The sequence below is a fragment of the Oncorhynchus mykiss genome, chromosome 1, assembly GCF_057628025.1.
Source record: "Oncorhynchus mykiss isolate SJ-2025 chromosome 1, ASM5762802v1, whole genome shotgun sequence".
Taxonomy (NCBI): domain Eukaryota; kingdom Metazoa; phylum Chordata; class Actinopteri; order Salmoniformes; family Salmonidae; genus Oncorhynchus; species Oncorhynchus mykiss.
This window is the reverse complement of record NC_143022.1, coordinates 43108511-43136217: the sequence shown is the minus strand read 5'-3', so window position 1 is coordinate 43136217 and position 27707 is coordinate 43108511. Positions and strand designations below refer to the sequence as shown.

The 27707-nt window shown below is 41.8% G+C and overlaps 1 protein-coding gene across 2 annotated transcripts in view; it reads right to left on the bottom strand.

Moving 5' to 3' along the window:
* The window catches only part of abtb3b (ankyrin repeat and BTB domain containing 3b), a 140873-nt gene that overhangs the window by 39878 nt on the left and 73288 nt on the right, over positions 1–27707 (bottom strand). For both annotated transcript variants that reach the window (XM_036977566.2, XM_036977555.2), the window contains exon 2: positions 13745–13894. In XM_036977566.2, the coding sequence (XP_036833461.1) occupies positions 13745–13894 (150 nt within the window). The remainder of the gene's footprint in view (positions 1–13744; positions 13895–27707) is intronic.

Sequence of the window (27707 nt, the reverse complement as noted above, 5' to 3'; positions counted from 1 at the left end):
ATCTGAGGGGTCAGTTACCAGCTATTCAGTGCCCACATAACAGCCAAGCCCTCATTCAAGCGTGATGTGTAATGACTATTTAACGGGGTAGAGGCTGAGAACGTCTCACTGGAGCCATGACTAAACTATTAATTTACCAGTGCTAGCTAGATAAAAATTTGAAATGGCATTGGCTATAGTTTGTCTACAACTTCTAATCAGATCTGGTCTTTGCAGTTGGAGAATGTGTAGTGTAGTCTACACATTTGCACAGGTGAAATCACAGCTATTTTGGAGGATTTGCTATCAATCAGCCAAGATCGTGTTTAATTGTGAGTGGCCTGTGTAAGTCCAGGACGCTTCTCTCCAAGGCTCTGACAGAAGCACAGGAACATAACAGCTTAAACTGTGGGTTTGATTTGCCAGAATCAAGAAAACATTGCAGTACAGTAAATCAGAGCTCATCATCATAAATGGTCTTAGTCATCATGGGCACCACTACATCACAGACTACAGTCCTTCCTTAAATGCTCTTGGGCTGAGGAGTCATACTGCAGGCTTTGAGAAGGGAACAGAGTGACCTAGCGCTGGGCCTGTCTGTGAATCCCTCAGAGACCTAAAATCACCATGCCACAGCGCTATAGATTATAGATGAACACATTTCCATTTCACACAAGCTTACAATTCACACTTGTGTGAAACAATGTCAAATATAAGCACTTACCAAATGATTGTTATTATTTTATTAGTGCATGCAGCTGAATGCAGATACAGACACACCAACATGTTGTTGCTGGAGAGTTAATAGAAGCACACACAGTGCATTGAGTGCAAGCAGAGAGGGACCCAGGACATAAATTCCTACATGTGATTAACCAACAGATGGTTCTGCCTATTAGAGATCAAAATAAGATTAAAAGAAAAGAGAGGAGTGATTGCTATCTTGACAGTACAGCTGACAAACATAATGATATTATCAAGATGAGAATGTTGCTGCTTATCTGTGCCTGTGTGTACAGTACAGGAAGAATGCCAGAACATTCTCAGTCAGAGCAACCTTCAGTGCTCAAGTGCACAGATGAAAAATCCTACAGTGCAATGACACTCTGCTGCCAAAACGATTTCCTTCAGGGATCTATCTACGCGTAGTAGTAAGGTCCACTGCTGACTGTTGAGGTCTTGGCTTTACATTCACATTCAGCACCCTACTGCAAGAAGATGACCCATGTCCTGGTATGACTCGTAACTCCCAACATAACACTTGCTCTCTCAATTCAATTTGATTCAAGGGGCTTTATTGGAATGGGAAACATATGTCAACATTGCCAAAGCAAGTGAAATAAATAACGAACAAAAGTGAAATAAATCATAAAAAATTAACAGTAAACATTACACTCACAAAAGTTCCAAAATGCTAAAGACATTTAAAACAGAGTGGTGTAACGATGTGCAAATATTTTAAGTACAAAAGGAAAAATAAAGAAATATGGGTTGTATTTACAATGGTGTTTGTTCTTCACTGGTTGCCCTTCTCGCTCTCTCTCTCTTCTCTCTCCCTCTGTGAAAGGCCATTAGCAGTGTGAACTGTGGACAACCTGCACTTAGGCAGAGCTCTGCTAAATCAATGATTGGAAGACAGAGAGGACCAACATACTGATTTCATCAACTGTGACATCAGGACAAATAAAAATGATAGAAAAAGGCCTGGGATTGATATTGACGTATCTGTATGTCCTGTGATGAATTTTAAAATGCCAAACATGACAATTCCATAACGTGTTAGCAAGAGAACAGAAACAGACTGGAACCCGGGCTAGGGCAGTACAGTATATTGATTGTAAACGCCACTGCCATGATGGTTCTGGGTGGCAAACATACAATAACATTTGGATTTGATGTCATCCCAATACAATCTAGTCACTGTACTCCATGGTCAATGTTTTTTTTTATATGACAGCATGAAATTACAACTACATTAAGACATGATGACATCACACAATCAAACCAAACAATTAGGTAGAATGTTGGAATTAGAATGGTTGATAAGAGCCAGTGTTTATTGAAACCCATTGCCATGGTGATACTAAATGATAAAAACACATTTACTTTTGAATATGATGACATCAAAATTGAATACAGCATGTTTTGAATGTAGAATGCCTGGTTGGAACTCAGTTTTGGTGGTAACATTTTGCCAGCCAGTAGTGCCTACAAGCCACTGATGCAGACCTTTGGAACATCTACATTTTAAAAAGTCTAATAAACCCGTGTAATATAGCCTACACCTTCACAATAAATCCATGATTTATTTTAGACAGGTCTAAAGAAACATGATATGAAGAAAATGTAGTCTATTTCAGGAGAACAGAATAGCATCCTCTGAGTTGTCCTTATGTTAGGTCCTGATCTGGCTATGCCATATGGCTGTGGGCTACACTAGTTCATTTAGCAGACAAGATTTGCTTAGAATTCCAAGGCATTATTTTATATTATTTTATAGTATGAAGAAAACAATTGAACACAGCTGAATAAAATAGAAAGGATATTTTCTCCAAACAATTTGAGGGAGTGCGCACACGCGGCTATTTTGTGTTCAGTGTTTAACAAAGAAACAGGTCCTCCTATATGCTTAATTTAGAGGTATTTATGCAACTTTAGTTGTGATACAAACCTTGGGCTATATGTTTAGATTTTTAATACATTCTAAGGCTGCATGATGCGACTCTAATGATAATTTGAAAGGCATGAGCTCTTCTTTGGTTTTTTTGAGCAGGCTGCACACAATCAGTCTCTCATTCAACATTTGACAAGCACTTGATAATACCTCAAATTTCCCAGCAGCATCCCCTTTGTGTGGCCGTAATTCCCCTTAAAAAAAAATCCATGACTTTTGCGGCCAGTGGACGTTGTGCCCTTGGGCTGAATATACAAATTATAATTCCCTTCTCCAGGCTGCGTGCTCTGAAGCCACTCTCACTCGCATGGCTCTCTTAGATAGCTACATTTTTATTAGCCAATTCCCATCACGTGATCAGGTCTTTCTCACAGGCTACGAGTGAAGACAGACACATTGGGGACGCAACTGCGCGCGTCCTTATCCAATTCAGAGGCGCATTTTGAAGATACTGGAAGAACTGTCCACATTTACTTTTCATCAGCCAACAAGATGGGTGGCTTAATGAACAGCAAAAGCACTAGCCTATGTCAATCTACTACCCCCCATAGTACAAAAGTTGACCTCTTGTATTCTGTGCGAAAAATAAATATTCCAAACATAGTCTGGGACATTTGTGGGATGCGATAGATCCCAAATGAATACAACCACCAGCATCAACAAAAACCTTTTTTAAGCAATGAGGCTGACGCAACAAATCAAAACGTTTAGCTTGAAATGGTGATAAACTATTAGACTATTTCTTCACATTACAAGTGCAGCAATGCACACACGGCAGTAGTGCCAATGTTCCAAAATGCAATCAATTAGCGGGAAAACACCATTCTCAAAAGTGATTGCAAATGCGATTATGCATGTAATGCTTTTATTATAAAGGTGTATTTTTTGGTGAAAATTATGTTCCCCAAACTTGAAACTCACATAGTGCGTATGCTTGCCAGTTAGGCTCTACACCCCTTGTAAAGCGGATTAATGTGCTTAATTTTAAGAATTTATTTGGCCACTTTAGTTATGATGCAAACCTTATCAAAACATATAGGCCTATAGGCTAGGCTACATAAGCTGTTTCTTGCCTTACTGCACACAAGCTGGGCATTATTCATATATATATATATCATTCACAAGTGATAGGCTAATATTGTCACCCCTCAGACTGTTGATTGAAACTTGTCTTTACATGTACTAAATAATATATATGTGTGAAATTTGTTTTGATTTAGAATGGACCATTATCATACACCTCTCTCGAAAAAAAAACATGTAATCTATGGACTTAAACGCTGTTCCCCGTGGTTCATTGTCATGCTAGCCAGATAGGCTATACTCCTGTTGTAAAGAGAAGCAATGTGCTTAGTATTAGGAAAGTAGGCCTAGCCTATAGAAAGCTGATGGGATCCTCCTCTTTTTAATAGAAGCCATCACTCATGAGCTCATGGGCTCTCATGATGAATTTTTTATTAGATTTGCAATCACATTTGCATTGATGTCAGAGTGATTAGAAGGCCAATAGAGTGCTGAGTACCAGGCAGGTTTTGTAGGCTACTAATGACCATCAAAAGCATTAGATCTTGGAGAAGCCTAATTACCGTGACTAAATGATCACATGGAATTTGACTGCCCTAGTCACAACAACCCTAAGACTAGCTGTGCTCTGCTATCCAAATAATCAATTTGAGAGAATCGACCGGTATGTACCATGCAGGGGACAGGGTCACCAGTACCTTCTTCGTGTGGAGGTCTCACCCCCACAGAAGCCCACCTCAACCCCACTGAGCCCACTCTCTCAGGCCTTTGCTACAGTTCATTACTCACACAGTAAGAGCCCCTTTCTACCTAACCGACTATACTACACTATTAAATCTGTCACTGTCTAAAAAACAAATATTTTCATGACTTAATGTTCTTCAGCCTGCTGCCTCTACCTGGCGTGATGCTTCACTGCAGGTGGCGGTCCAGTCACACTCTGAGTTCTCCAGTTGTGAGAAGTACTGGGAGTGCCAGTGCAGACAGCTAGCTGGGATTCAGTACTACTACATCCATCTCTTTTTTGGTGGTGGAAAAAGCAATCACTGAGGTCATTATTTTGACATTTTTTCCTGAGGTACTTTTCACCTAGTGGTTGTATCTATATATCTCCATATGAAAATAGCTTGTGTGCTGAGTATAGGATATCCTCAGCTGTCTGCTATTGACATTTCAAAGAATAGGAGGCCATTGCTGTTTAATGTACAGAATTACATGATCAATTTCTCTTCAGAGGAGGATTTAGCTAACTTTACCTCATTTTATCAATGATTGACAGATGATTCTCTGTGTTATTGTTGAATCATGTCAGAGACGAAAGCCCGTTTTGTGGGCACTTTGACAGACTGCCATTTAAAATACACTAACGTGGATTTAATACAAAATAAATAAGACAGTACTAAGAAAGAGGACAATCAATACCTCTTAAATGGACATAAAATATCGTTGGAAAAACACTGTACCTGGGATATGCAAATTGGCTTTGCTACAGTTTAGCTACATTTAAACTAATCTGAGATGCATTCATCTGTCTTTCTTCTCTCCTCTCCCTTTCCCTCCCTCTCTCTCTCTCTCTGACAGTCTGATAGCTAGTCTGCTGACATTTCTGCTTTTCTCCATGAATCATTTGGCAGATTGAACTTTGCAAATACTGTATGCTTTACAGTCATCCGGTCTATTTACAAGATAAACATCCTGCGCTAATATTATCTTTGGAAACAAGCTTGAGACGCATCGAGAGGCATCCTTAGCCGCCGCGGCTGCATCACTGTATTTGTAGTGTCAACAGAGCTGAATGAGTCCCGGAGTGAACCCATCAATAGTCCATGTACAGAGCACTGCTGATGTGGCTTAGCGCTTTGTACGCTGGGGACTGGGACTCCATTCTGATCCAAAAGAGAATTGGATCAGTGTTCATTTTGATGATGTGTTGACGCTGGACACACAGGGTGCTTTGGGTCTCTCATTGTGTCATATGCAATAACAACGTTGGCAAAACGTCAACTGAACATCTGAAAGAGACTGCATTAGAGCCTTTCTGCATGTGTTCTTAGAATGACATGGCTCTATATATCTACACTGACTAGATTAGAGGCTGCCGTACTTCTGGACTTCACAGATTGTTTCTCGGTTAAGCATTCAGCATTCAGACAAGCATTCAGCATTCAGAGACACACCGTTCAGACTGAACGGTGTGTCTCTTCAAATTAAGGGCCCACTCACTCACCCCCAAAAATGGCAGAATGACTACAGTATTTTGAAATGCCAGGGGAAGAGATACAGTACTGTGTATGGGCCTAAGATAAATGAGATCACTATTCTCAAGTGGAAAAGATTTTTACAAAAACATATACAGTGCCTTCGGAAAGTATTCAGACCCCTTGGTCTTTTCCACATTTTGTTACAGCCTTATTCTAAAATGGATAAAATAAATCAAACAGAAAAACCTTATTTACATAAGTATTCAGACCCTTTGCTATGACACTCGAAATTGAGCTCATGTGCATCCTGTTTCCATTGATCATCCTTGAGATGTTTCTACAACTTGATTGGAGTCCAGCTGTGGTAAATTAAATTGATTGGACATGATTTGGAAAGGTACACACCTGCCTATATAAGGTCCCACAGTTGACAGTGCATGTCAGAGCAAAAACAAAGCCATGAGGTCAAAGGAATTGTCTGTAGAGCTCAGAGACAGGATTGTGTCGAGGCACAGATCTGGGGAAGGATAACCAAAACATTTCTGCAGCATTGAAGGTTCCCAAGAACACAGTGGCCTCCATCATTCTTAAATGGAAGTAGTTTGGAACCACCAAGACTCTTCCTAGAGCTGGCCACCCAGCCAAACTGAGCAATCGGGGGACAAGGGCCTTGGTCAGGGAGGTGACCAAGAACCCGATGGTCACTCTGACAGAGCTCGAGAGTTCCTCTGTGGAGATTGGAGAACCTTCCAGAAGGACAACCATCTCTGCTGCACGCTTCAACAAAGTACTAAATAAAGGGTCTGAATACTTATGTAAATGTAATATATATACAGTGCCTTGCGAAAGTATTCGGCCCCCTTGAACTTTGCGACCTTTTGCCACATTTCAGGCTTCAAACATAAAGATATAAAACTGTATTTTTTTGTGAAGAATCAACAACAAGTGGGACACAATCATGAAGTGGAACGACATTTATTGGATATTTCAAACTTTTTGAACAAATCAAAAACTGAAAAATTGGGCGTGCAAAATTATTCAGCCCCTTTACTTTCAGTGCAGCAAACTCTCTCCAAAAGTTCAGTGAGGATCTCTGAATGATCCAATGTTGACCTAAATGACTAATGATGATAAATACAATCCACCTGTGTGTAATCAAGTCTCTGTATAAATGCACCTGCACTGTGATAGTCTCAGAGGTCCGTTAAAAGCGCAGAGAGCATCATGAAGAACAAGGAACACACCAGGCAGGTCCGAGATACTGTTGTGAAGAAGTTTAAAGCCGGATTTGGATACAAAAAGATTTCCCAAGCTTTAAACATCCCAAGGAGCACTGTGCAAGCGATAATATTGAAATGGAAGGAGTATCAGACCACTGCAAATCTACCAAGACCTGGCCGTCCCTCTAAACTTTCAGCTCATACAAGGAGAAGACTGATCAGAGATGCAGCCAAGAGGCCCATGATCACTCTGGATGAACTGCAGAGATCTACAGCTGAGGTGGGAGACTCTGTCCATAGGACAACAATCAGTCGTATATTGCACAAATCTGGCCTTTATGGAAGAGTGGCAAGAAGAAAGCAATTTCTTAAAGATATCCATAAAAAGTGTTGTTTAAAGTTTGCCACAAGCCACCTGGGAGACACACCAAACATGTGGAAGAAGGTGCTCTGGTCAGATGAAACCAAAATTGAACTTTTTGGCAACAATGCAAAACGTTATGTTTGGCGTAAAAGCAACACAGCTGAACACACCATCCCCACCGTCAAACATGGTGGTGGCAGCATCATGGTTTGGGCCTGCTTTTCTTCAGCAGGGACAGGGAGGATGGTTAAAATTGATGGGAAGATGGATGGAGCCAAATACAGGACCATTCTGGAAGAAAACCTGATGGAGTCTGCAAAAGACCTGAGACTGGGACGGAGATTTATCTTCCAACAAGACAATGATCCAAAACATAAAGCAAAATCTACAATGGAATGGTTCAAAAATAAACATATCCAGGTGTTAGAATGGCCAAGTCAAAGTCCAGACCTGAATCCAATCGAGAATCTGTGGAAAGAACTGAAAACTGTTGTTCACAAATGCTCTCCATCCAACCTCACTGAGCTTGAGCTGTTTTGCAAGGAGGAATGGGAAAAAATTTCAGTCTCTCGATGTGCAAAACTGATAGAGACATACCCCAAGCGACTTACAGCTGTAATCGCAGCAAAAGGTGGCACTACAAAGTATTAACTTAAGGGGGCTGAATAATTTTGCACGCCCAATTTTTCAGTTTTTGATTTGTTAAAAAAGTTTGAAATATCCAATAAATGTCGTTCCACTTCATGATTGTGTCCCACTTGTTGTTGATTCTTCACAAAAAAATACAGTTTTATATCTTTATGTTTGAAGCCTGAAATGTGGAAAAAGTTCGCAAAGTTCAAGGGGGCCGAATACTTTCGCAAGGCACTGTATATATATATATTTTTTTTTTTTTTCTTCAAACATTTTTCAAAACCTGTTTTTGATTTGTCATTATGGGGTATTGTGTGTAGATTGACAAGGGATATTTATACATACATACATTTTTTAAAATAAGGTTGTGACGTAACAAAGTCTGAATATTTTCCGAAGGCACAAAAAAATATATAGAAAGGTAAAATGTCAAATGTTGGTCCCGTGTTTCATAAGCTGAAATAAAAGATCCCAGAAAATGTACATACTCACAAAAAGCTCATTGTTCTCAAATGTTGTTCATAAGTTTGTTTACATCCCTGTAGTGAGCATTTCTCCTTTTTCAAGATAATCCATCCACCTGACAGGTGTGGCATATCAAGAAACTGACTAAACAGCATGGTCATTACACAGGTGCACCTTGTGCTAGGGACAATAAAAGGCCACTCTAAAATGTGCAGTTTTGTCACACAACACAATGCCACAGATGTCTCATGTTTTGAGGGGGTGTGCAATTGTTATGCTGACTGCATGAATGTCCACTTGAGCAGTTATTAGAGAATTGGCAGTGGAACCAGCCCAGGACCTCCACATCCGGCTTCTTCATCTTCGATGTCGTCTGAGACCAGCCACCCGGACAGCCGATGAAACTGGGTTTGCACAACTGAAGAATTTCTTGACAAATTTCAAATTGTCAAAAGCCATCTCAGGGAAACTCATCTGCGTGCTTGTCGACCTCACTAGGGTCTTGACCTGGCTGCAGTTCAGCATCGTAACCGACTTCAGTGGGCAAATGCTCACTTTCGATGGCCAATGGCACGCTGGAGCAGTGTGCTCTTCACGGATGAATCCCAGTTTCAGCTGTACTGGGCAGATGGCAGACAGCTTGTATGGTGTCGTGTGGGCGAGGGGTTTGCTGATGTCAACATTATGAACAGAGTGCACCATGGTGGAGGTGGGGTTATTGTATGAGCAGGCATAAGCTTTGGACAACAAACACAACAGCATTTTATCAATGGCAATTTGAATGCACATCACCTCATGTTTCAGCACGATAATGCCTGGCTCCATGTCGCAAGAATCTGTACACAATTCCTGGAATCTGAAAATGTCCCAGTTCGTCATGTTCACCAGACATGTCAACCCTTAAGCATGTTTGTGAAGCTCTGAATCGACGTGTATGACAGTGTGTTCCAGTTCCCGCCAATATCCAGCAACTTCGCACAGCCATTGAAAAGGAGTGGGACAATACTCCACAATTAACAGCCTGATCAACTCGAAGGAGATGTGTTTTCTGATCCACGCCTCTACTTTTTTATAAAAGGTATCTGTGACCAACAGATGCATATCTGTATTCCTAGATATGTGAAATCCATAGATTTTTTCCTAATTAATTCATTTAAATTGACAGGTCCTGTGTGGCTCAGTTGGTAGAGCATGGTGCTTGCAATGCCAGGGTTGTGGGTCCAATTCCCATGGGAGACCAGTATGAAAATGTAGTCTCTGGAAGTTGCCCTGGAAAAGAGCATCTGCAAAATGATTTTTTTTCCTTATATGAACTGTAACTCAGTAAAATCTTTGAACATTTTGCGATCACATGTTTGTTCAGTGTATTAATTTGATTTACATACTCTATCACCCACTTTATACGTATGCTCATACCTATACTCAGTGGTCAGTGTATTTATTAGGTACACCCATCTAGTACTGGGTACGAACCCCCTTTGCCTCCAGAACAGCTTGAATTCTTCAGGCCATGGAAACATTTCTCATGGAAACCATTATACCACCGCCACAAGCCTGTACCGTTGACACCAGGCAGGATGGGTCCATGTACTCATGCTTCTTACGCCAAATCCTGACTCTGCCAACAGGAACCTGGATTCAAGGCAAGGTTTTTTCAGAGTGGTCGTCTGCTGCAATAGCCCATCCGTGACAAGAACCGACGAGATGTGCATTCCGAGATGCCATTCTTCACACTCCTGTTTGTAGCGCGCCTGTTAGCTTGCATGATTCTTGCCATTGTCCTTCGACCTCTCATCAACGAGCTGCTTCTCGTCCACAGGACTACCGCTGGCTGGATGTTTTTTGTTTGTTGCACAATTCTCTAGACACTCTCATGCGTGAAAAGCCCAGGAGGCCAGCCGTTTCTGAGATACCTGAACCGGCACCTGGCACCGACGATCATACCACGCTCAGAGTCGCTTAGGTCACTCATTTTGCTCATTTGACTGTTCATTCGAACAGTAACTGAGTGTCTCGATGCCTGTCTGCCTGCTTTATATACAGTGCCTTGCGAAAGTATTCGGCCCCCTTGAACTTTGCGACCTTTTGCCACATTTCAGGCTTCAAACATAAAGATATACAACTGTATTTTTTTGTGAAGAATCAACAACAAGTGGGACACAATCATGAAGTGGAACGACATTTATTGGATATTTCAAACTTTTTTAACAAATCAAAAACTGAAAAATTGGGCGTGCAAAATTATTCAGCCCACTTAAGTTAATACTTTGTAGCACCACCTTTTGCTGCGATTACAGCTGTAAGTCGCTTGGGGTATGTCTCTATCAGTTTTGCACATCGAGAGACTGACATTTTTTCCCATTCCTCCTTGCAAAACAGCTCGAGCTCAGTGAGGTTGGATGGGGAGCATTTGTGAAGAGCAGTTTTCAGTTCTTTCCACAGATTCTCGATTGGATTCAGGTCTGGACTTTGACTTGGCCACCTGGATATGTTTATTTTTGAACCATTCCATTGTAGATTTTGCTTTATGTTTTGGATCATTGTCTTGTTGGAAGACAAATCTCCGTCCCAGTCTCAGGTCTTTTGCAGACTCCATCAGGTTTTCTTCCAGAATGGTCCTGTATTTGGCTCCATCCATCTTCCCATCAATTTTAACCATCTTCCCTGCTGAAGAAAAGCAGGCCCAAACCATGATGCTGCCACCACCATGTTTGACAGTGGGGATGGTGTGTTCAGTCAGCTGTGTTGCTTTTACGCCAAACATAACGTTTTGCATTGTTGCCAAAAAGTTCAATTTTGGTTTCATCTGACCAGAGCACCTTCTTCCACATGTTTGGTGTGTCTCCCAGGTGGCTTGTGGCAAACTTTAAACGACACTTTATGGATATCTTTAAGAAATGGCTTTCTTTTTGCCACTCTTCCATAAAGGCCAGATTTGTGCAATATACGACTGATTGTTGTCCTATGGACAGAGTCTCCCACCTCAGCTGTTGATCTCTGCAGTTCATCCAGAGTGATCATGGGCCTCTTGGCTGCATCTCTGATCAGTCTTCTCCTTGTATGAGCTGAAAGTTTAGAGGGACGGCCAGGTCTTGGTAGATTTGCAGTGGTCTGATACTCCTTCCATTTCAATATTATCACTTGCACAGTGCTCCTTGGGATGTTTAAAGCTTGGGAAATCTTTTTGTATCCAAATCCAGCTTTAAACTTCTTCACAACAGTATCTCGGACCTGCCTGGTGTGTTCCTTGTTCTTCATGATGCTCTCTGCGCTTTTAACGGACCTCTGAGACTATCACAGTGCAGGTGCATTTATACGGAGACTTGATTACACACAGGTGGATTGTATTTATCATCATTAGTCATTTAGGTCAACATTGGATCATTCAGAGATCCTCACTGATCTTCTGGAGAGAGTTTGCTGCACTGAAAGTAAAGGGGCTGAATAATTTTGCACGCCCAATTTTTCAGTTTTTGATTTGTTAAAAAAGTTTGAAATATCCAATAAATGTCGTTCCACTTCATGATTGTGTCCCCAAAAAAATACAGTTTTATATCTTTATGTTTGAAGCCTGAAATGTGGCAAAAGGTCGCAAAGTTCAAGGGGGCCGAATACTTTCGCAAGGCACCATGTGAATCACTGTCTGTAGGAGCGAACCATTTTCGTGAACGAGGTGGCCAATGAGTTTAGTCAGTGAAGGGAAAAAGTATTTGCCCTCTTTCTGATTTTCTCTATCTTTGCATATTTTCAGATCTTCAACCAAAACCTAATATTAGATAAAGGGAACCTGAGTGAGGCCATGTGAATCACTGTCTGTAGGAGCGAACCATTTTCGTGAACGAGGTGGCCAATGAGTTTAGTCAGTGAAGGGAAAAAGTATTTGCCCTCTTTCTGATTTTCTCTATCTTTGCATATTTTCAGATCTTCAACCAAAACCTAATATTAGATAAAGGGAACCTGAGTTGACAAATTACAAAAAAAATTATACTTATTTTATTTATTTCATTAAGAAAGTTATGCAACATCTAATTCCCCTGTGTGAAAAACTAATTGCCCCCTTACACTCAATAACTGGTTGTGCCACCTTTAGCTGCAATGACTGTGTGTGACCAAATGCTTCCTGTCAGTCTATCACATCACTGTGGAAGAAATTAAGCCCACTCTTGCATGCAAAACTGTCTTAACTCAGCAACATTTGTCGGTTTTTAAGCATGAACTGCTCGTTTCAAGTCCTGCCACAACATTTCAAATGGGATTAAGTCTGGACTTTGACTAGACCATTCCAAAACTTAAAATGTGATGCTTGTTTAGCCATTTTCATGTAGACTTGATTGTGTGTTTTGGATCATTGTCTTGCTGCATGACCCAGCCGCACTTCAGCTTCAGCTCACAGACAGATGGCCTGACATTCTCCTGTAGAATTCTCTGATACAGAGCAGAATTCATGGTTCCTTCTATGCCTTAAGTCGTACAGGTGCTGATTCAGCAAAGCATTGCAAACCATCACACTAGCACCACCATGCTTGACCGTTGGTTTAAGGTTCTTACTGTGGAATGCAGTGTTTGGGTTTTCGCCAGGCATAATGGGACCCATAAACACATATATTCCTAGGTATTACTCCACTGTTGGATCTAGAAACACAAGCATTTCTCTGCAAACTTGTGTAAGCGACCAATAAGCTTGGATTTGATACGTACATCTTATTTTATTTAAAAAAAAAAGAAGATTTATTTTGACAAGGAAGACATATTGAGACCTATGTCTCTTTTCCAAATGAGCCCTGAATAATACTATATAAAATACACATTAAACACAAAATGTAAACACATTAGAATTCAAAAAGACTTACAACAGATTTCAACATGGGGAAAGAAGACAGATGTTTCATAGTGATCCTGAAAGCATATGTATATCTCCTTAAATTGTTTGAATAATGCATCGATTTAAAATACTCTGACATTGACTTCGTTATCAGGACTTCTGTTGGTACATCTTGAAAGGCAAATCATATTTTCATGGATGCTTCATGTGTAATTTCTCTGCTTGGGTAAAGTGAGACCTGAGTGGGCTAACTCTAACATGCTGTAACACACACACACCACACACACACACACACACACGCACATAAACACAACATATGTAAAAAGTAGTGTAAAAACCCAATCTATGTCTGAGTGTACTCACTGAGTTCTGAGATGCTGCCTACGCGTGTGGCTAGCAGGCACTGCTCGATGGAGCGTAGCTCCGACTGACTGTAGGCATGGCCCTCCCCACTCTTCCCTGACCGCTGCTGGTCCCGATGCAGAGTCAGGCTCTCTGGTAGGCTTAGCACACCTGGAGGAGGGAGAGAGAAAGGAAGGGGACAGAGAGCGAGAGAGAGCGAGAGAGAGCGAGAGAGAGAGAGAACAAGAGTAGGATGAAAGGGAAGAAGTGGAAGGAGAAAAGAGACAGGTGGTTAAGAACAGACAAATGCGTAAAAACAGTAGACAGTCTCATGATGGATCAATACTTATTGGATCACAAAATGGAAAATAAGCTAAAACTAGAAAATTACAATAATCCTATGCAGGAAGAATAATACAGCACAAGTGGGTACTTTTTTATTGAGGAGAAGTGACTTTTCCATCGCAGGAAAGCCTAATGTTCATTAAATATGTCAGTTTGTACTGTACTGTAACAGGTGAACGGTTTGGCCCAAAGATCATGGTCAGCCATCTTTGTGGAGGGGACATTGAGGAGTGTATTGTGTTTCTGTCTACGCAAGCAGTCACTGTGTGTGAGGAACACCACCTGGCAGTCTCTGTCGATGAGATAGGGTGTAATTGTTTGTTGTTTACAACTCGAGGCATTGGAGCAGGGAGAGGATAGACAACATTTCAGAAATGTCACATTTGACTGCCGGTGCTTCATAAGAATATTATTGCGTAGAGATAAATAAATAAAAAAAGGTTCTAAGATGATTTGTTACGATGCGGGATGGTGCCTGCTTTGATTTGACTGTCTACCAGGTAAACTCTACCTGTTGCCGAATTTCTGTCCAAACATTTGCTATTATGCTTCGTACGCGCTGGATTGGGTGTGATTCATACCCAGTTTAAAGGCGCCAATTAGGACACAGGGGTTTACTTTCTTCCTATTTTGTTACTTTGATAATATGCTGTACATGTAAGAGCTCTGTTTTATTTTAAGTTGATTGTACGGCAGTTGGATTTGGAATGCCATCACATTTATTACGGCTACTGTGATGTATTTTAGAGAGATAATGTCTCCTCTCTAGTGAAGTGAGTTGGTATGACCCAATCCGGTTACCAACTGATATTTATGCATGTCTGTTTCAGGAAGGGGGTAGACTGCTGGTGATAGTTATCTCCCTGTCTCCGTCCGCCATTTTCAATTCAAGATGCTTGTTGTGAGGCATTCTTAAGCGCAGCTCAGCGGTAAATAGATGTGATATAATGTATAGAGTGTTTGCTAAACAGTTTTTTAAAATCTAGCTTTTCTTGTTTTTGTGGATCCCATTCTGGATATTCATGTCGACTTCCACCATGGCCGTGAGACAGCTTACTTTATCACGATTCCACACTTGCTCATTGTGTTCTTTATTAAGATTTGAACCATTAGGTGGCCATGTTAAATTATAGGTCCTCATTTAAAATACGTCTATTTAGCTCTGCAGATATCGGGGTATGTGCTTATTTCTATGTTGTAACCATCCCTCTTCAGTTTGGCTCAGATGGAGTATTCTACCTAAACTAATATCGTGGAGGCAGTTTCATCATGGCTGCTGCCACAAAGCACATTAGTCATTCTCTCCTGCTCAGGGGATGATGAGGCAGATTGCTTTCCGTCCCATTTCAGACTTCCACATTTTAGATTTTTCCATAGCAGCGCAGTGCTATGCTCCCCCCCCCCCCCCCCCCCCCCCCCCCCCACACTCACCACTCACACCTGCAGTGTGTCAAATTTAAAAAATGGCTGTAACCAATGGCTCTATTCTCCCTAGGCAGAGGGGAAAGTAGCTTTGGTTCAAACACTTCCTCATTCTCAATATGCAGCTAATTCAATTGACTTGCTGCCTAGCCCTGCAGTATACAGTACACTAGTCATCAGTCTCCAAGGAATAAACAGGCTTTAAGGGAATTTAGTAATCCTCCTCTGACCCATTGGACATGATTAGACTAACATGTTAAATTATCTGAGGCCTCTGTTTTGAGAGTCCAAACATTTCTTATTTTTTTGTTTTTCTCCTTCAGGGTCGCGATGGTCAGAATATTGAACTGATCAAACTCAGTCACCATGGAGATGGAGGGCCGTGACGCAGGTAGAACAGGTGTTGTGTGATGCAGAGCCACAGTGCACTGCTCAGTATCCGTGACCCCTCCCATTGTACACCTCTGTCAGGTACACTACCTTGGACCACGTACAAACACATGTCCCTCTAACAAAGGACACTAGACCCAGTCATCTGCTATATTAGGATAGGGTCAGATGTCTGATGCAGCACCAACCAAACCTAACTTTACAGTATCAACCAATGCCTTGGTTGGTACTACCCTTTACACGTAGCCTGGTCCCAGATCTGTTTGTGCAAATCATGACAATGACTGTAGGTGTTGGCAATAGAGCACAACCAGATCTGGGACCAGGCTACCTTACAGTAGACCAATGGCAAAGAAACAACCAATTTTCCTTCAACAACCACCTGGGCATATCATGGATGTCTCTGAAACACCTTCTTTAATATCGTTCTAGATGACAATGTGGCCCCTTTAACTGCAGCGTGTGCGAAGCGCCAGGTAATCCAGCTTTAAGCACTTAAAGCAGTGTGGGGCTGTCCTGGCATCTCCCCAGCCCGCGCCCTCGCCCTCGCCTGCCAGCACTTTCACACCATTATATACAGTACCTAGCTAAATGGGGATCTCAGGGAGAGCTGTTAGGCTACCACATGTTCCTCCAACTTTGACGTGCAGTGATTTATCAACACACCAATCATTTGTGTGGGGAGAGTAACAACAGCCGCATTTTTATGGGGGTAAGTGTCTAGTATCGTGCACTAAAACCTAGAAAAGGCAACCCCAAGAGGACTCAGGGGGATGCTATGAGTTCCAAAAACACTAAAGTATAGGGCCTTCTCGAGTGGGGCAGCAATCTAAGGCACTGCATCGCAGTGTGAGATGTGTTACTACAGACCCAGGTTCAGTCCTGGGCTGTGCCACAACCAGCCATGGTCGGGAGGTCCATAGGACAGTGCACAATTGGCCCAGTGTCATCTGTCTTAGGGGTGGGTTTGGCCATGGGGACTTTACTTGGCTCATCGTGCCCTAGCAATTCCTTGTGTTGGGCCAGGTGCCTGCAGGCTGTCACCAGTTGAATGGTATTTCCTCTGACACCTTGGTTAGGTGGGTCATTCTTGAAATTGTGGAAAAAATGTTTTTTTATTTTTTTTTTATCTAATAAATTACTGGGTGGTTATACATATGGAGTGTGTGACTCTCTTTGTTTTTAGAGAAAAAGGGGGGCAGGCAAGTCATAAGCTTGGCTGTGCTGGCTGGCACCCTCTTCCCAGAGGACCACAACATGCAGGACATGACCTGAACATCCACTTAGCCCATGGGTGTCCAGCCTGTGCCAGACCTGAGACTGGAGGGGAGAAGAGAAGGAGAGAAAAGGGCCAGACATACTGATGAGCGAGTTAAGACTACTTCCTGTTCTCTCTCGGGTCCCTCTGTCTGTCTCTCCATCCCTTGGCCGTCCTTCAGTCAGACCAACACAGTTCTGCTGGAGCTGGAAAGGCTTTACTCAGAAGATCATTGAAAAGTCAGGATTACCAACAGGCTCTAGAGAGTTGTTTACTGTGAAACTTGGCCAAAGTAAAGACCTGTATCAATGTCCTGAAGCACAAAACCTGTTTTCCTCAGTTTTTGAGCATGTAATTTTCCAATGTATTAATTGATTTATATGTAGGAGTGTTTGCTTGAAAAACACCTTGCAAATGTGCAAATTAGCTTTTGGCAGTAACTTCCCTGACGTTACTATGACGCAGGGTGCAGAATCATGCAGTGATGGTGCAGCACCAGCTGACAGTGAAGTGTAGGCTGCTCACAGGCTTGGCTGTGGCAAGGTGACTCACTGCATTCTAATGCAAACCAGTGAAGCAACAGCCCGCAGGGAAAAACTGCTCGAGTTCTTACACACACACCAGCCACAACCACAATACAGTACCCACTTTTTCTCTCTCTGTGCGTGACAAAAAGCCATGCCAGCACTCCTCTCCTGATGATGTCCCTGTCACCGTGCTGTGGATTAAACCTGGCAATATTCAGCCACCCATCAGAGAGCAGATGATTAACTTGTATTGTCTGAAGTTGTTGTTTTACAAATGACAGAGGATTCTGTTTTGCAATGACAGAGGTCCCTCTGACATTTGGTGGCAGCAGTGGGATCCAGTAACCGCAGGGTATCACCTATCCAACCATTGAGTGTTATAGGTTTGAAAAACCAGGCATTTGAAAATATACATTTCAGCCTTTGCATCTATATGCCTTTAACTACACTCTTACAAAAAAAGGTTCCCAAAAGGGTTCTTCGGCTGTCCACATAGGAGAATACTTTTTGGATCTAGGTAGAACCATTTTTGGTTTGAGGTAGAAGCCTTTTGGGTTCCATGTAGAACCCTCTGTGGAAAGGAACCAAAAAGGTTGTACCTGGAACTTAAAAGGGTTCTTCAAAGGGTTTAATAATATATATATTTATGTATATATATTTACCCTTTATTTAACTAGACAGTTAAGAACAAATTCTTATTTACAATGACGGCCTACCTGTGATACAGCCTGGAATTAAACCAGGGACTGTAGTGACGTAGAGGTCGACCGATTAATCGGAATGGCCGATTAATTAGGGCCGATTTCAAGTTTTCATAACAATCAGAAATCGGTATTTTTGGGTGCCGATTTGCAGATTAGAAAAAAAAAAAAAAATGTATACCTTTATTTAACTAGTTAAGAACACATTCTTATTTTCAATGACGGCCTAGGAACGGTGGGTTAACTGCCTCGTTCAGGGGCAGAACGACAGATTTTCACCTTGTCAGCTCGGGGGATCCAATCTTGCAACCTTACAGTTAACTAGTCCAACGCAATAATTACCTGCCTCTCTCTCGTTGCACTCCTGTTACGCGAATGCAGTAAGCCAAGGTAAGTTGCTAGCTAGCATTAAACTTATCTTATAAAAAACAATCAATCATAATCACTAGTTAACTACACATGGTTGATGATATTACTAGATATTATCTAGCGTGTCCTGTGTTGCATATAATCTGACTGAGCATACAAGCATACAAGTATCTAAGTATCTGACTGAGCGGTGGTAGGCAGAAGCAGGCGCGTAAACATTCATTCAAACAGCACTTTTGTGTGTTTTGCCAGCAGCTCTTCGTTGTGTGTCAAGCATTGCACTGTTTATGACTTCAAGCCTATCAACTCCCGAGATGAGGCTGGTGTAACCGAAGTGAAATGGCTAGCTAGGTAGCGCGCGCTAATAGTTTCAAACGCGCGCTAAGAGTTTCAAACGTCACTCGCTGAGCCTTCTCGTAGTTGTTCCCCTTGCTCTGCATGGGTAACGCTAATTCGATGGTGGCTGTTGCTGGTTCAGGTCCAGAGAGGAGCGAGGAGAGGGACTGGAAGCTATACTGTTACACTGGCAATACTAAAGTGCCTATAAGAACAACCAATAGTCAAAGGTTAATGAAATACAAATGGTATAGAGAGAAATAGTCCTATAATTCCTATAATAACTACAACCTAAAACTTCTTACCTGGGAATATTGAAGACTCATGTTAAAAGGAACCACCAGCTTTCATATGTTCTCATGTTCTGAGCAAGGAACTGAAATGTTAGCTTTCTTACATAGCACATATTGCACTTTTACTTTCTTCTCCAACACTTTGTTTTTGCATTATTTAAATGAAATTGAACATTTTTCATTATTTACTTGAGGCTAAATTGATTTTATTGATGTATTATTTTAAGTTAAAATAAGCGCTCATTCAGTATTGTTGTAACTGTCATTATTACAAAAAAAAACAACAACAACAACTGGCCGATTAATCGGTATCGGCTTTTTTGGTCCTCCAATAATCGGTATCGCCATTGAAAAATCATAATCGGTCGACCTCTATACTAGATAGCACAATTCTTTCTAACAGTGTACCTGTGCCAAGTGACTGCTATTGCTATTCAAATAATCCACATGTGTGAGCAACTGAGTCATGAGGTTTAATGCATGAGAGAGAGAGAGAGAGAGAGAGAGAGAGAGAGAGAGAGAAAGAAAGAAAGAAAGAAAGAAAGAAAGAAAGAAAGAGGGAGAGAGAGAGAGAGAGAACAAAAGAGGGAGAGAGAGAGAGAGATCCTCCAGGCAAGCAAGTCTTTACTGAAGAATGAATACATTTATGTATACAGGAGCCCCCCCATCTCTCTATGATGAATGCTTAGTACTCAATAATAGGGTTGTTTTAAAGTGGACAGTCTCATACAGCCTCATAGAAAAGATCTGGTACATTAAAAGCAATGGTTTGGAACACTGAGTCTGTTCTACTGCAACTGGGAGTACATAGTAGTTACAGTAACTTAAAAAAAACAAAAAAACGATTACTGTTTAGTTTGTCGATGTCACTGAAACATTGACTATGAACTCATTGCTGAAGTAATCAATGTTATGAGCACACATCCATCTGAGCTACTATATAGGCTTAATAGAAGAAAAACAACAACCAAAATGTCGGGAGAAAAGCGGGAACAGAGCACGGTTACTACAGTAGGCTGAGGTGCACCATTGCAGTATGCAGTTTGACTTTCCCCATCATGTGAAGAAGTAATATCACATGCCAATGCAGTCATAACTGTCCTAGCTGTGTTGTCTATCTCTACCGCCCCCTGTCTGTAGGGCTGAATGCCTAGCATGCAGGGGCAGGAACAGGCCCTGCCTCTCTGACTTTCCCAGACTTGACTGTTGGAGTTGTGACTTCGATGTGGCTTTACCCTGCACTTAAATCTATTTTAGAGGGATGCACGGAGCCTGGTTCTCCCCCAGAAAACTCTGCAGGTCCATGGGACTAGTTTCCCTAGGTTTCGCCACAGAGCAGGGACGACACTGAAATAGAGAATTTTCTGTCTGCTAGGTCACTCTGTGCTCTGTGTACTGTGCACAATGTTGCAGGGGATTTTGAAGATGAATAATGTAACTTGTAATAATGTGAATTGTTCATGTGACTTGAACAAAATAAAAAGAGATAGAGGGCGAGAGAGAGAAAGAGAGTGAGTGAAAGAGAAAAGTCTATATGTAAAAACACATGAAAAAATAAGAATAAGGTAGAGAGAGAGAAAGACAGAGAAAAGAGAGAAAGAGACAGAGTATATCCTATTCTACCTTTACATCTTTGCAGATTCAGGGCCCTATAAAATCCGTCACGCTGAGAACGCGGACGAAATCACAGAATCCAGACATTAAAACGTAATTCAACAATATTCCAAAATGTTTTGAACTTAGTAGGAAATCTACTAAACGTACTGAATTTAATATTCAAAAAGAAATTATACTACTAATAATAATTTGCCCAAGATTATGATAAGACATTGACAAAATGGATAAGTGTTTTCCATAAACTTTCTGACGAGGCAATGGCGCAGGAATGGCCCTGTCTGTTTATGCACGTTCGTCTACCACTTTCTGTAGACGTTAGTGATGATGCTTATGTGATGACTGGTAGATGGAAAAGCATTCCCAAAAACAATGTTAACTAGCTACAAAGTACCCCATGCCTACCTGGCAGAATGATATCATGATTATTTGCATCAATCCAGTGGTGATTTGTTTAGCCAATTTTGCAACCACGTGTGCTACAGAAACACCTCTAACCAAAGCAAGTCTCTTCAAGGGTATCTACACACAAAAATTAAAATTTCGTAGAGTTTTTACCCAGACATCAAAAGTCGTTTTCTGATGTGGTTTAATCATTGTTGTGGACTTAGAACATCCAATTTGGTTGTTTTTCTATTAGAAATGTGTGACTCAAACAGGGGAAAAAAACCCAGAGAAAACTGAATTCAGGAAAAAAATCGTAATCAGGCAAAAAATTTAACAGATTTTATATGGCCCAACAGATTGTACTGTATCAAGTATGTGGACACCTGCACGTCGACCACCTCATTCCAAAATCATGGACACTAATATGGAGTTGGTCCCCCCTTTGCTGCTATAACAGCCTCCACTCTACTGGGAAGGCTTTGCACTAGATGTTGGAACATTGCAGCGGGGATTTGCTTCCATTCACCCACGAGCATTAGTGAGGTCAGGCACTGATGTTGGGCGATTAGGCCAGGCTCGCAGTTGGTGTTCCAATTCATCCCAAAGGTGTTCGATGGGGTTGAGGTCAGGGCTCTGTTCAGGCCAGTCAAGTTCTTTCACACCGATCTTGACAAACCATTTCTGTATGGACCTCGCTTTGTGCACGGAGACATTGTTGTGCTGAAACAGGAAAGGGCCTTCCCCAAAATGTTGCCACAAAACCCTAACCCCAGACCATTATTCCTCCTCCAGTTGGCACTATGCATTAATCTGTTGGACTGCCAGATGGTGAAGCGTGATGCATCACTCCAGAGAACGAGTTTCCACTGCTTCAGAGTCCAATGGCGGCGAGCTTCACACCACTCCAGCCGACACATGGCATTGCGTATGGTGACCTTAGGTTTGTGACGTTACTTCCAGAGGCAGTTTGGAACTCGGTAGTGAGTGTTGCAACCGAGGACAGACAATTTTTACGCGCTACGTGCTCCTAGACGTTTCCACTTCACAATAACAGCACTTACAGTTGACCGAGGCAGCTCAAGCAGGGCAGAAATTTGAAGAACTGACTTGTTGGAAAGGTGGCATCCTATGACGGTGCCACGTTGAAAGTCCTTGAGCTCCTCAGTAAGGCCATTCTACTGCCAATGTTTGTCTATGGAGATCTCATGGCTGTGTGCCTGATTTTATACACCTGTCAGCAACGGGTGTGGCTGAAATCCACTAATTTGAAGGGGCATCCACATACATGTATATACGTATATAGTGTATGTCTGTAAGGGGTTAACCCTGTTACTGCACGTGGTCTCCAGTGGGATACGGAGCTGGCCCACTCTGGGCTCCGACATCGCCCTGCCAGAACAGATGGTGGCCATATGTATACAGAGAGGGATCAGACATGATGGAGCTAGCCTGAGAAACAGTGATGTAGAAATTAAGAGAGAAGGGAAAGCAGAACATACAGTGCAGTAGATGACAGCTTTAGTCTCTCTCATGCATTGATATTTGTAGTGGTAGAAATACAGCTGTGAGTGAAATGTCTAGAGTTAGAGGAGAGGAGAGGGACAGATGCCTGGGATGACTGTACAAGTGCTGGAGTATGGTCTTCGCCTGGGATACCCAGCAACCACAGTACGGTCTATGACGGCCACCGACCACAAATCTTTAATGGGTTAGTACTGTACCAGCCCCAGGAATGTGTTTGGAGTTGGAGGTTACAACCACTCTGACGGAGATAGATCACACATGCCCTGGGAGAAAAGATCTCTACACATCTCTACACACTCTGCACGTGTCTGCTTGGATAAGTAATAGAACACGGTCTAGGGAGAGCGCATTTCAACACGCTATCAGTCACACACACATATTGTAAACACGCACATACTGTACATACACACGTGCACAAGCGCACACACATTCACACGCAAGCACACGCACATATGTATGCACACCACACGCGCATGCATGCCAGCACACGCACAAAGAAATTTAGACTACGACACAGAAAGAATTATGCATCAAACTGCGCATAGTAGTAGTCTATACATCCCAGTAAGGAGAAGAATGTATCGTTTTTGCTTACAGTAACGCGTTCATTTGAAACTTCCATTTAAATTTCAACCAACCAGGATCTCACACAGACACACACAAAGGGACTACCTGCACATGCACAAACACGCATCAACAAAACTCATGAATTCCACCTGTCGAGGATTCAAAGCGTTCTGCCTCTTTCAACCTTGCTGCACTGGAGGAGTGGGTTGCCACCTGGAGAGAGCCATGCGAATGAAGAATACATTCAGTCCTTTGTACCCGTTTGCAAGCCAGTACAATTTCCATTACATCTGAAAACTCCCCTACTGCTCAGTGTATAAAGGGCCAGGAAAGAAACTGAATTTGGGGGAATTGTTTAGCACTGAAAGAAGGAACTTCCAATATGCCCATATGCCGACATAAATGGCAAAGGAAATGAGAGTGCATACATGTGTAACAATTTATATTCCTAAGGAATATATAGACAGTCATTTGACAATACACCAGCCATTTGATTCCAATAGTCACGAACAATTGACTTAGATGGAAAGCCTCTCTATACTTCCATACTGTCTGGTCCTAGTACACCATTCACCCAAAGCATGTTCGTCTAGTCTCCTCTCTCATCTTGACTAGCCTGTTTCCACATCTGGTTGTGCTTTCTTGCCAACTCCCATGGTCATTGTCACACCAAACAACGGCCATTGCAGTTGGCAAGACGGAGTAAACAGATATGGGGGGCCAGACTACCTCTTGACAGCATGTTGATGAGATATCCTGTCTGTTTCAATGAACAACATTCTGCGAGAAGGTTATCTAATGACTTTTTTTCGAGAAATCAATACGTCATTGCATCTCCTGTAACTAGCTATTCATCTTCAAAATGAGAACACAAAACAAACGAGTTGTATCTATATTAAATGACTGGGCCTGGGTGTGTGTGTGCATGCGTAAGTAACTGTGCCTGACTGAAGGATAACTGACGGGTAGAATGAACAGAGCAATCCCAGGCCCCTGAGCAGATTGGCCACAGCCCCGGGTGGATGGCATCACACAGAGACAGCTGACAGCCTGAGATAAACCATGAGCGTCATGATACTGACACACACACACACAAAATAAGGATGAGGTCTGATTGACACACAACAGGGACACAACCCCAACCTGCATTACGCAATTCCCTCCAATCTGAGAAGAAAAAAAAACGTTTTCTGTAAGCCCTGTTATTTTATCCTGAGGTAATAGCTAAATTGCTTTCTGTTATTCACCTCTTTTTATACCATTTCTTCTGTCAAGGGTAATACCCCTGCGTGTAATATACATGAGTCGCATGCTCCCTGCAGGATGCTTTCCAGACAATACTAGCAATCAGAGGCAGCAGAGAGAGAACAAGAAGGAAGTCACTGAGCGGGTACTATGCTCCGATCATTCCTCTGTGACTGTATCTATCCCAAAGCATGCAGATACAGCTAGACCTGTCCTGGCTATTCCTTCACTTGACATAAACCCCATCTGTTTTATCAGAGTGGACAAAGGGCAGGATGTGTGTGTGTCCGTGCCTGTGTGCGTGGTGTTGAAGGCGTTGTTATATAAAATCACAGTCCTGATGACTAGAACATATGTCTTTGAGAGGACAAATGAATCGTTGACAAATGCACTTTGCAACCCATGTAACGATATTTAACACAACACTGTGCTATAGTAATTGCTCATATTGCTCCAGAGGCTCTGGTGCAATTAAAAATATGACTAATTTCATAAAATGAGATTTGCTGCAGGGGGATATTTTCCTCTGGGTCATTGTACATGGAAGACATCATATCCAGACGCTTGTTAACATTGGGACCATTCAAGTCCCACTTGAATCCATGCTGCATATGAGAATAAAATACGAATGCGATTTTTTAATTATTTTTTTTAAATTCAATTTTAACGAACAATGGAAATAGAATCCTTGTGGCGGTGGAGCTTGAGTGCTAAAGTCTAAAATGACACTCAGTAGGGCTACTCATCCAACCCAGCATGAAATGAAACCAGGGCAGTAACTACAGCATGATACTAAAATATGAATGTGAACGATCCTGCTGGATTTTCTCCTAGGACCTAAAGGAGAAACTCCTAAAGGAACAGTATAATTTCAAATCAAATCTAATTTTATTGGTCGCATACACATATTTAGCAGATGTTATTGAGGGTGTAGCGAAATGCTTGTGTTCCCAGCTCCAACAGTGCAGTAATATCTAACAGTACACACATCTCAAAGTAAAGAATTGAATGAAGAAATATAGAAATATTGAGCAATGTCAGATGAGCAATGTCAGAGTCAGGAGTACATATACATATGTGTGATGGGATGTGTAGACATTATGGACATTATTTGGATAGAATATGCAGTATATCTGAAGAATACATAGGATAGAATATGTAGTATATCTGAAGAATACATAGGATAGAATATGTAGTATATCTGAAGAATACATAGGATAGAATATGTAGTATATCTTGAGAATACATAGGATAGAATATGCAGTATATCTGAAGAATACATAGGATAGAATAGTGTATGTACATCAATAGTTGAATAGGATGGCTTTGACTAGAATACTGTATTAAACATTTGTAATGAGTAAAACAGTATGTAAACATTACTACAGTGACCAGTGTTCCATCATTAAAGTGACCAGTGTTCCATTATTAAAGTTACCAGTGTTCCATGTTTATGTACATAGGGCAGCAGTCTCTAAGGTGCAGGGTTAAGTCGGTTAGTGACAGTGACTAAGTTCAGGGCAGGGTACTGGGCGGAGGCCAGCAAGCGATGGCTATTTAACAGTCTGATATCATGACAGATGTCCAACCTCTTGATTATTCCTCTTCTATGCCGTGTTGCTATTGACTAAATGTCAGAGCAGATAGCTCAGGGTCGACAATGGAGAGGAATCCCGCCAGGAGGAGATAGCAATCAGAGGGGATGGTCCGGTGACTCGCTAGAAAGACCACCATGTGCTGAAATGTGAGATTGGGACGAGCACGACAGGAAGAGATTCATTTGTTTGGTGTCAGATGCTCCTCTGTGATAGTGTCAGAAAATGGGCAGTATGGTGTTCCCTCCCTCCCCTCTCTCTCCTCCCTCCCCTCTCTCTCCTCTTCTCATGTCTCTTTTCATCTCCTTCTCTCTACCTCTCCCCTCTATCATACGCAGGCGTCAAAGGTTAATGGAGTTAGAAATGAGAACTGGATAGAGGCACAATAAAAAAGTAATTCCCTCACAGTTTCTTTATACTCTAGGCATATCCCCCTACCTCTCATGTATATGGTAAGAGAACATATAACCCCTATTCACACACTGCAATCTACATAAATCTACATCAGAATAAGTCCTCATCCTCCTGCATTTATTTTGTATTCTCACTCACACACACATCCTATCCTGCCCCTCTCTTTTTCTCATAGACACACACACAAACAAGCACATACCACGCTCCATAACATAACACCTTGCTGTGCAAGTGATATCGATAGGGCTGGAACAATTACTATATAACCACGTAAGAAACGTTTTTTGGATGAAAACGTCATGAAAATAAAATAACCGTTATGACCGTACAAAAAAAACTGCCAAGTATTCGTGCAGTTGAGGTCATTTCTGCGATAACGTGGACTTTTAACAACGTGATGAATTTTTGTTGCCCCTTGCTGAAACAGTCATTTTCAATATTCTTAGCAATGATTAAGGAACCCATGTAAGTATTAGCTAGGTAGCCACTTGTTGTTCTCCTATTGAAATAACTAGCTAGCCAGCTACTTAACCCGGTTACCCAAAACTAACGTTATAAGCAGCCAGCTAGCTTCATCTGGCTCGAATGGTTTGACCGGACGGGGTTCTGTGTTTGTGAAGCTAGCCACAATAGTTGAATGTGCGGTTCACCTTCAAAATAAAGGTCTCTCTTTGAAAGTGATGCAGAAGGTTACAATTGGTGGAATCATGTTATTAAACCAGTTTGGAGTGTTTGAATGTGAGGCAATGACATGGGGTATCAGTCTACTCAGTGACACCCACAGAAAACAACTGTAAATAGTTTATGCAAATATTAGCATCACAGCTCTTATTGCGGGAAATCACCTGCCCAGTCAGCCTATTGTGCATATTGACATTCATATTGCACTGTACAGCCTTACCTAAGGATTGGGGATCAATGAAATGGGGTATCAGTCTACTCAATACCCAAGTGCTTTTTTCCCAAAGTCCTCCTCAAGAGTTATCAGGCTCCAAAA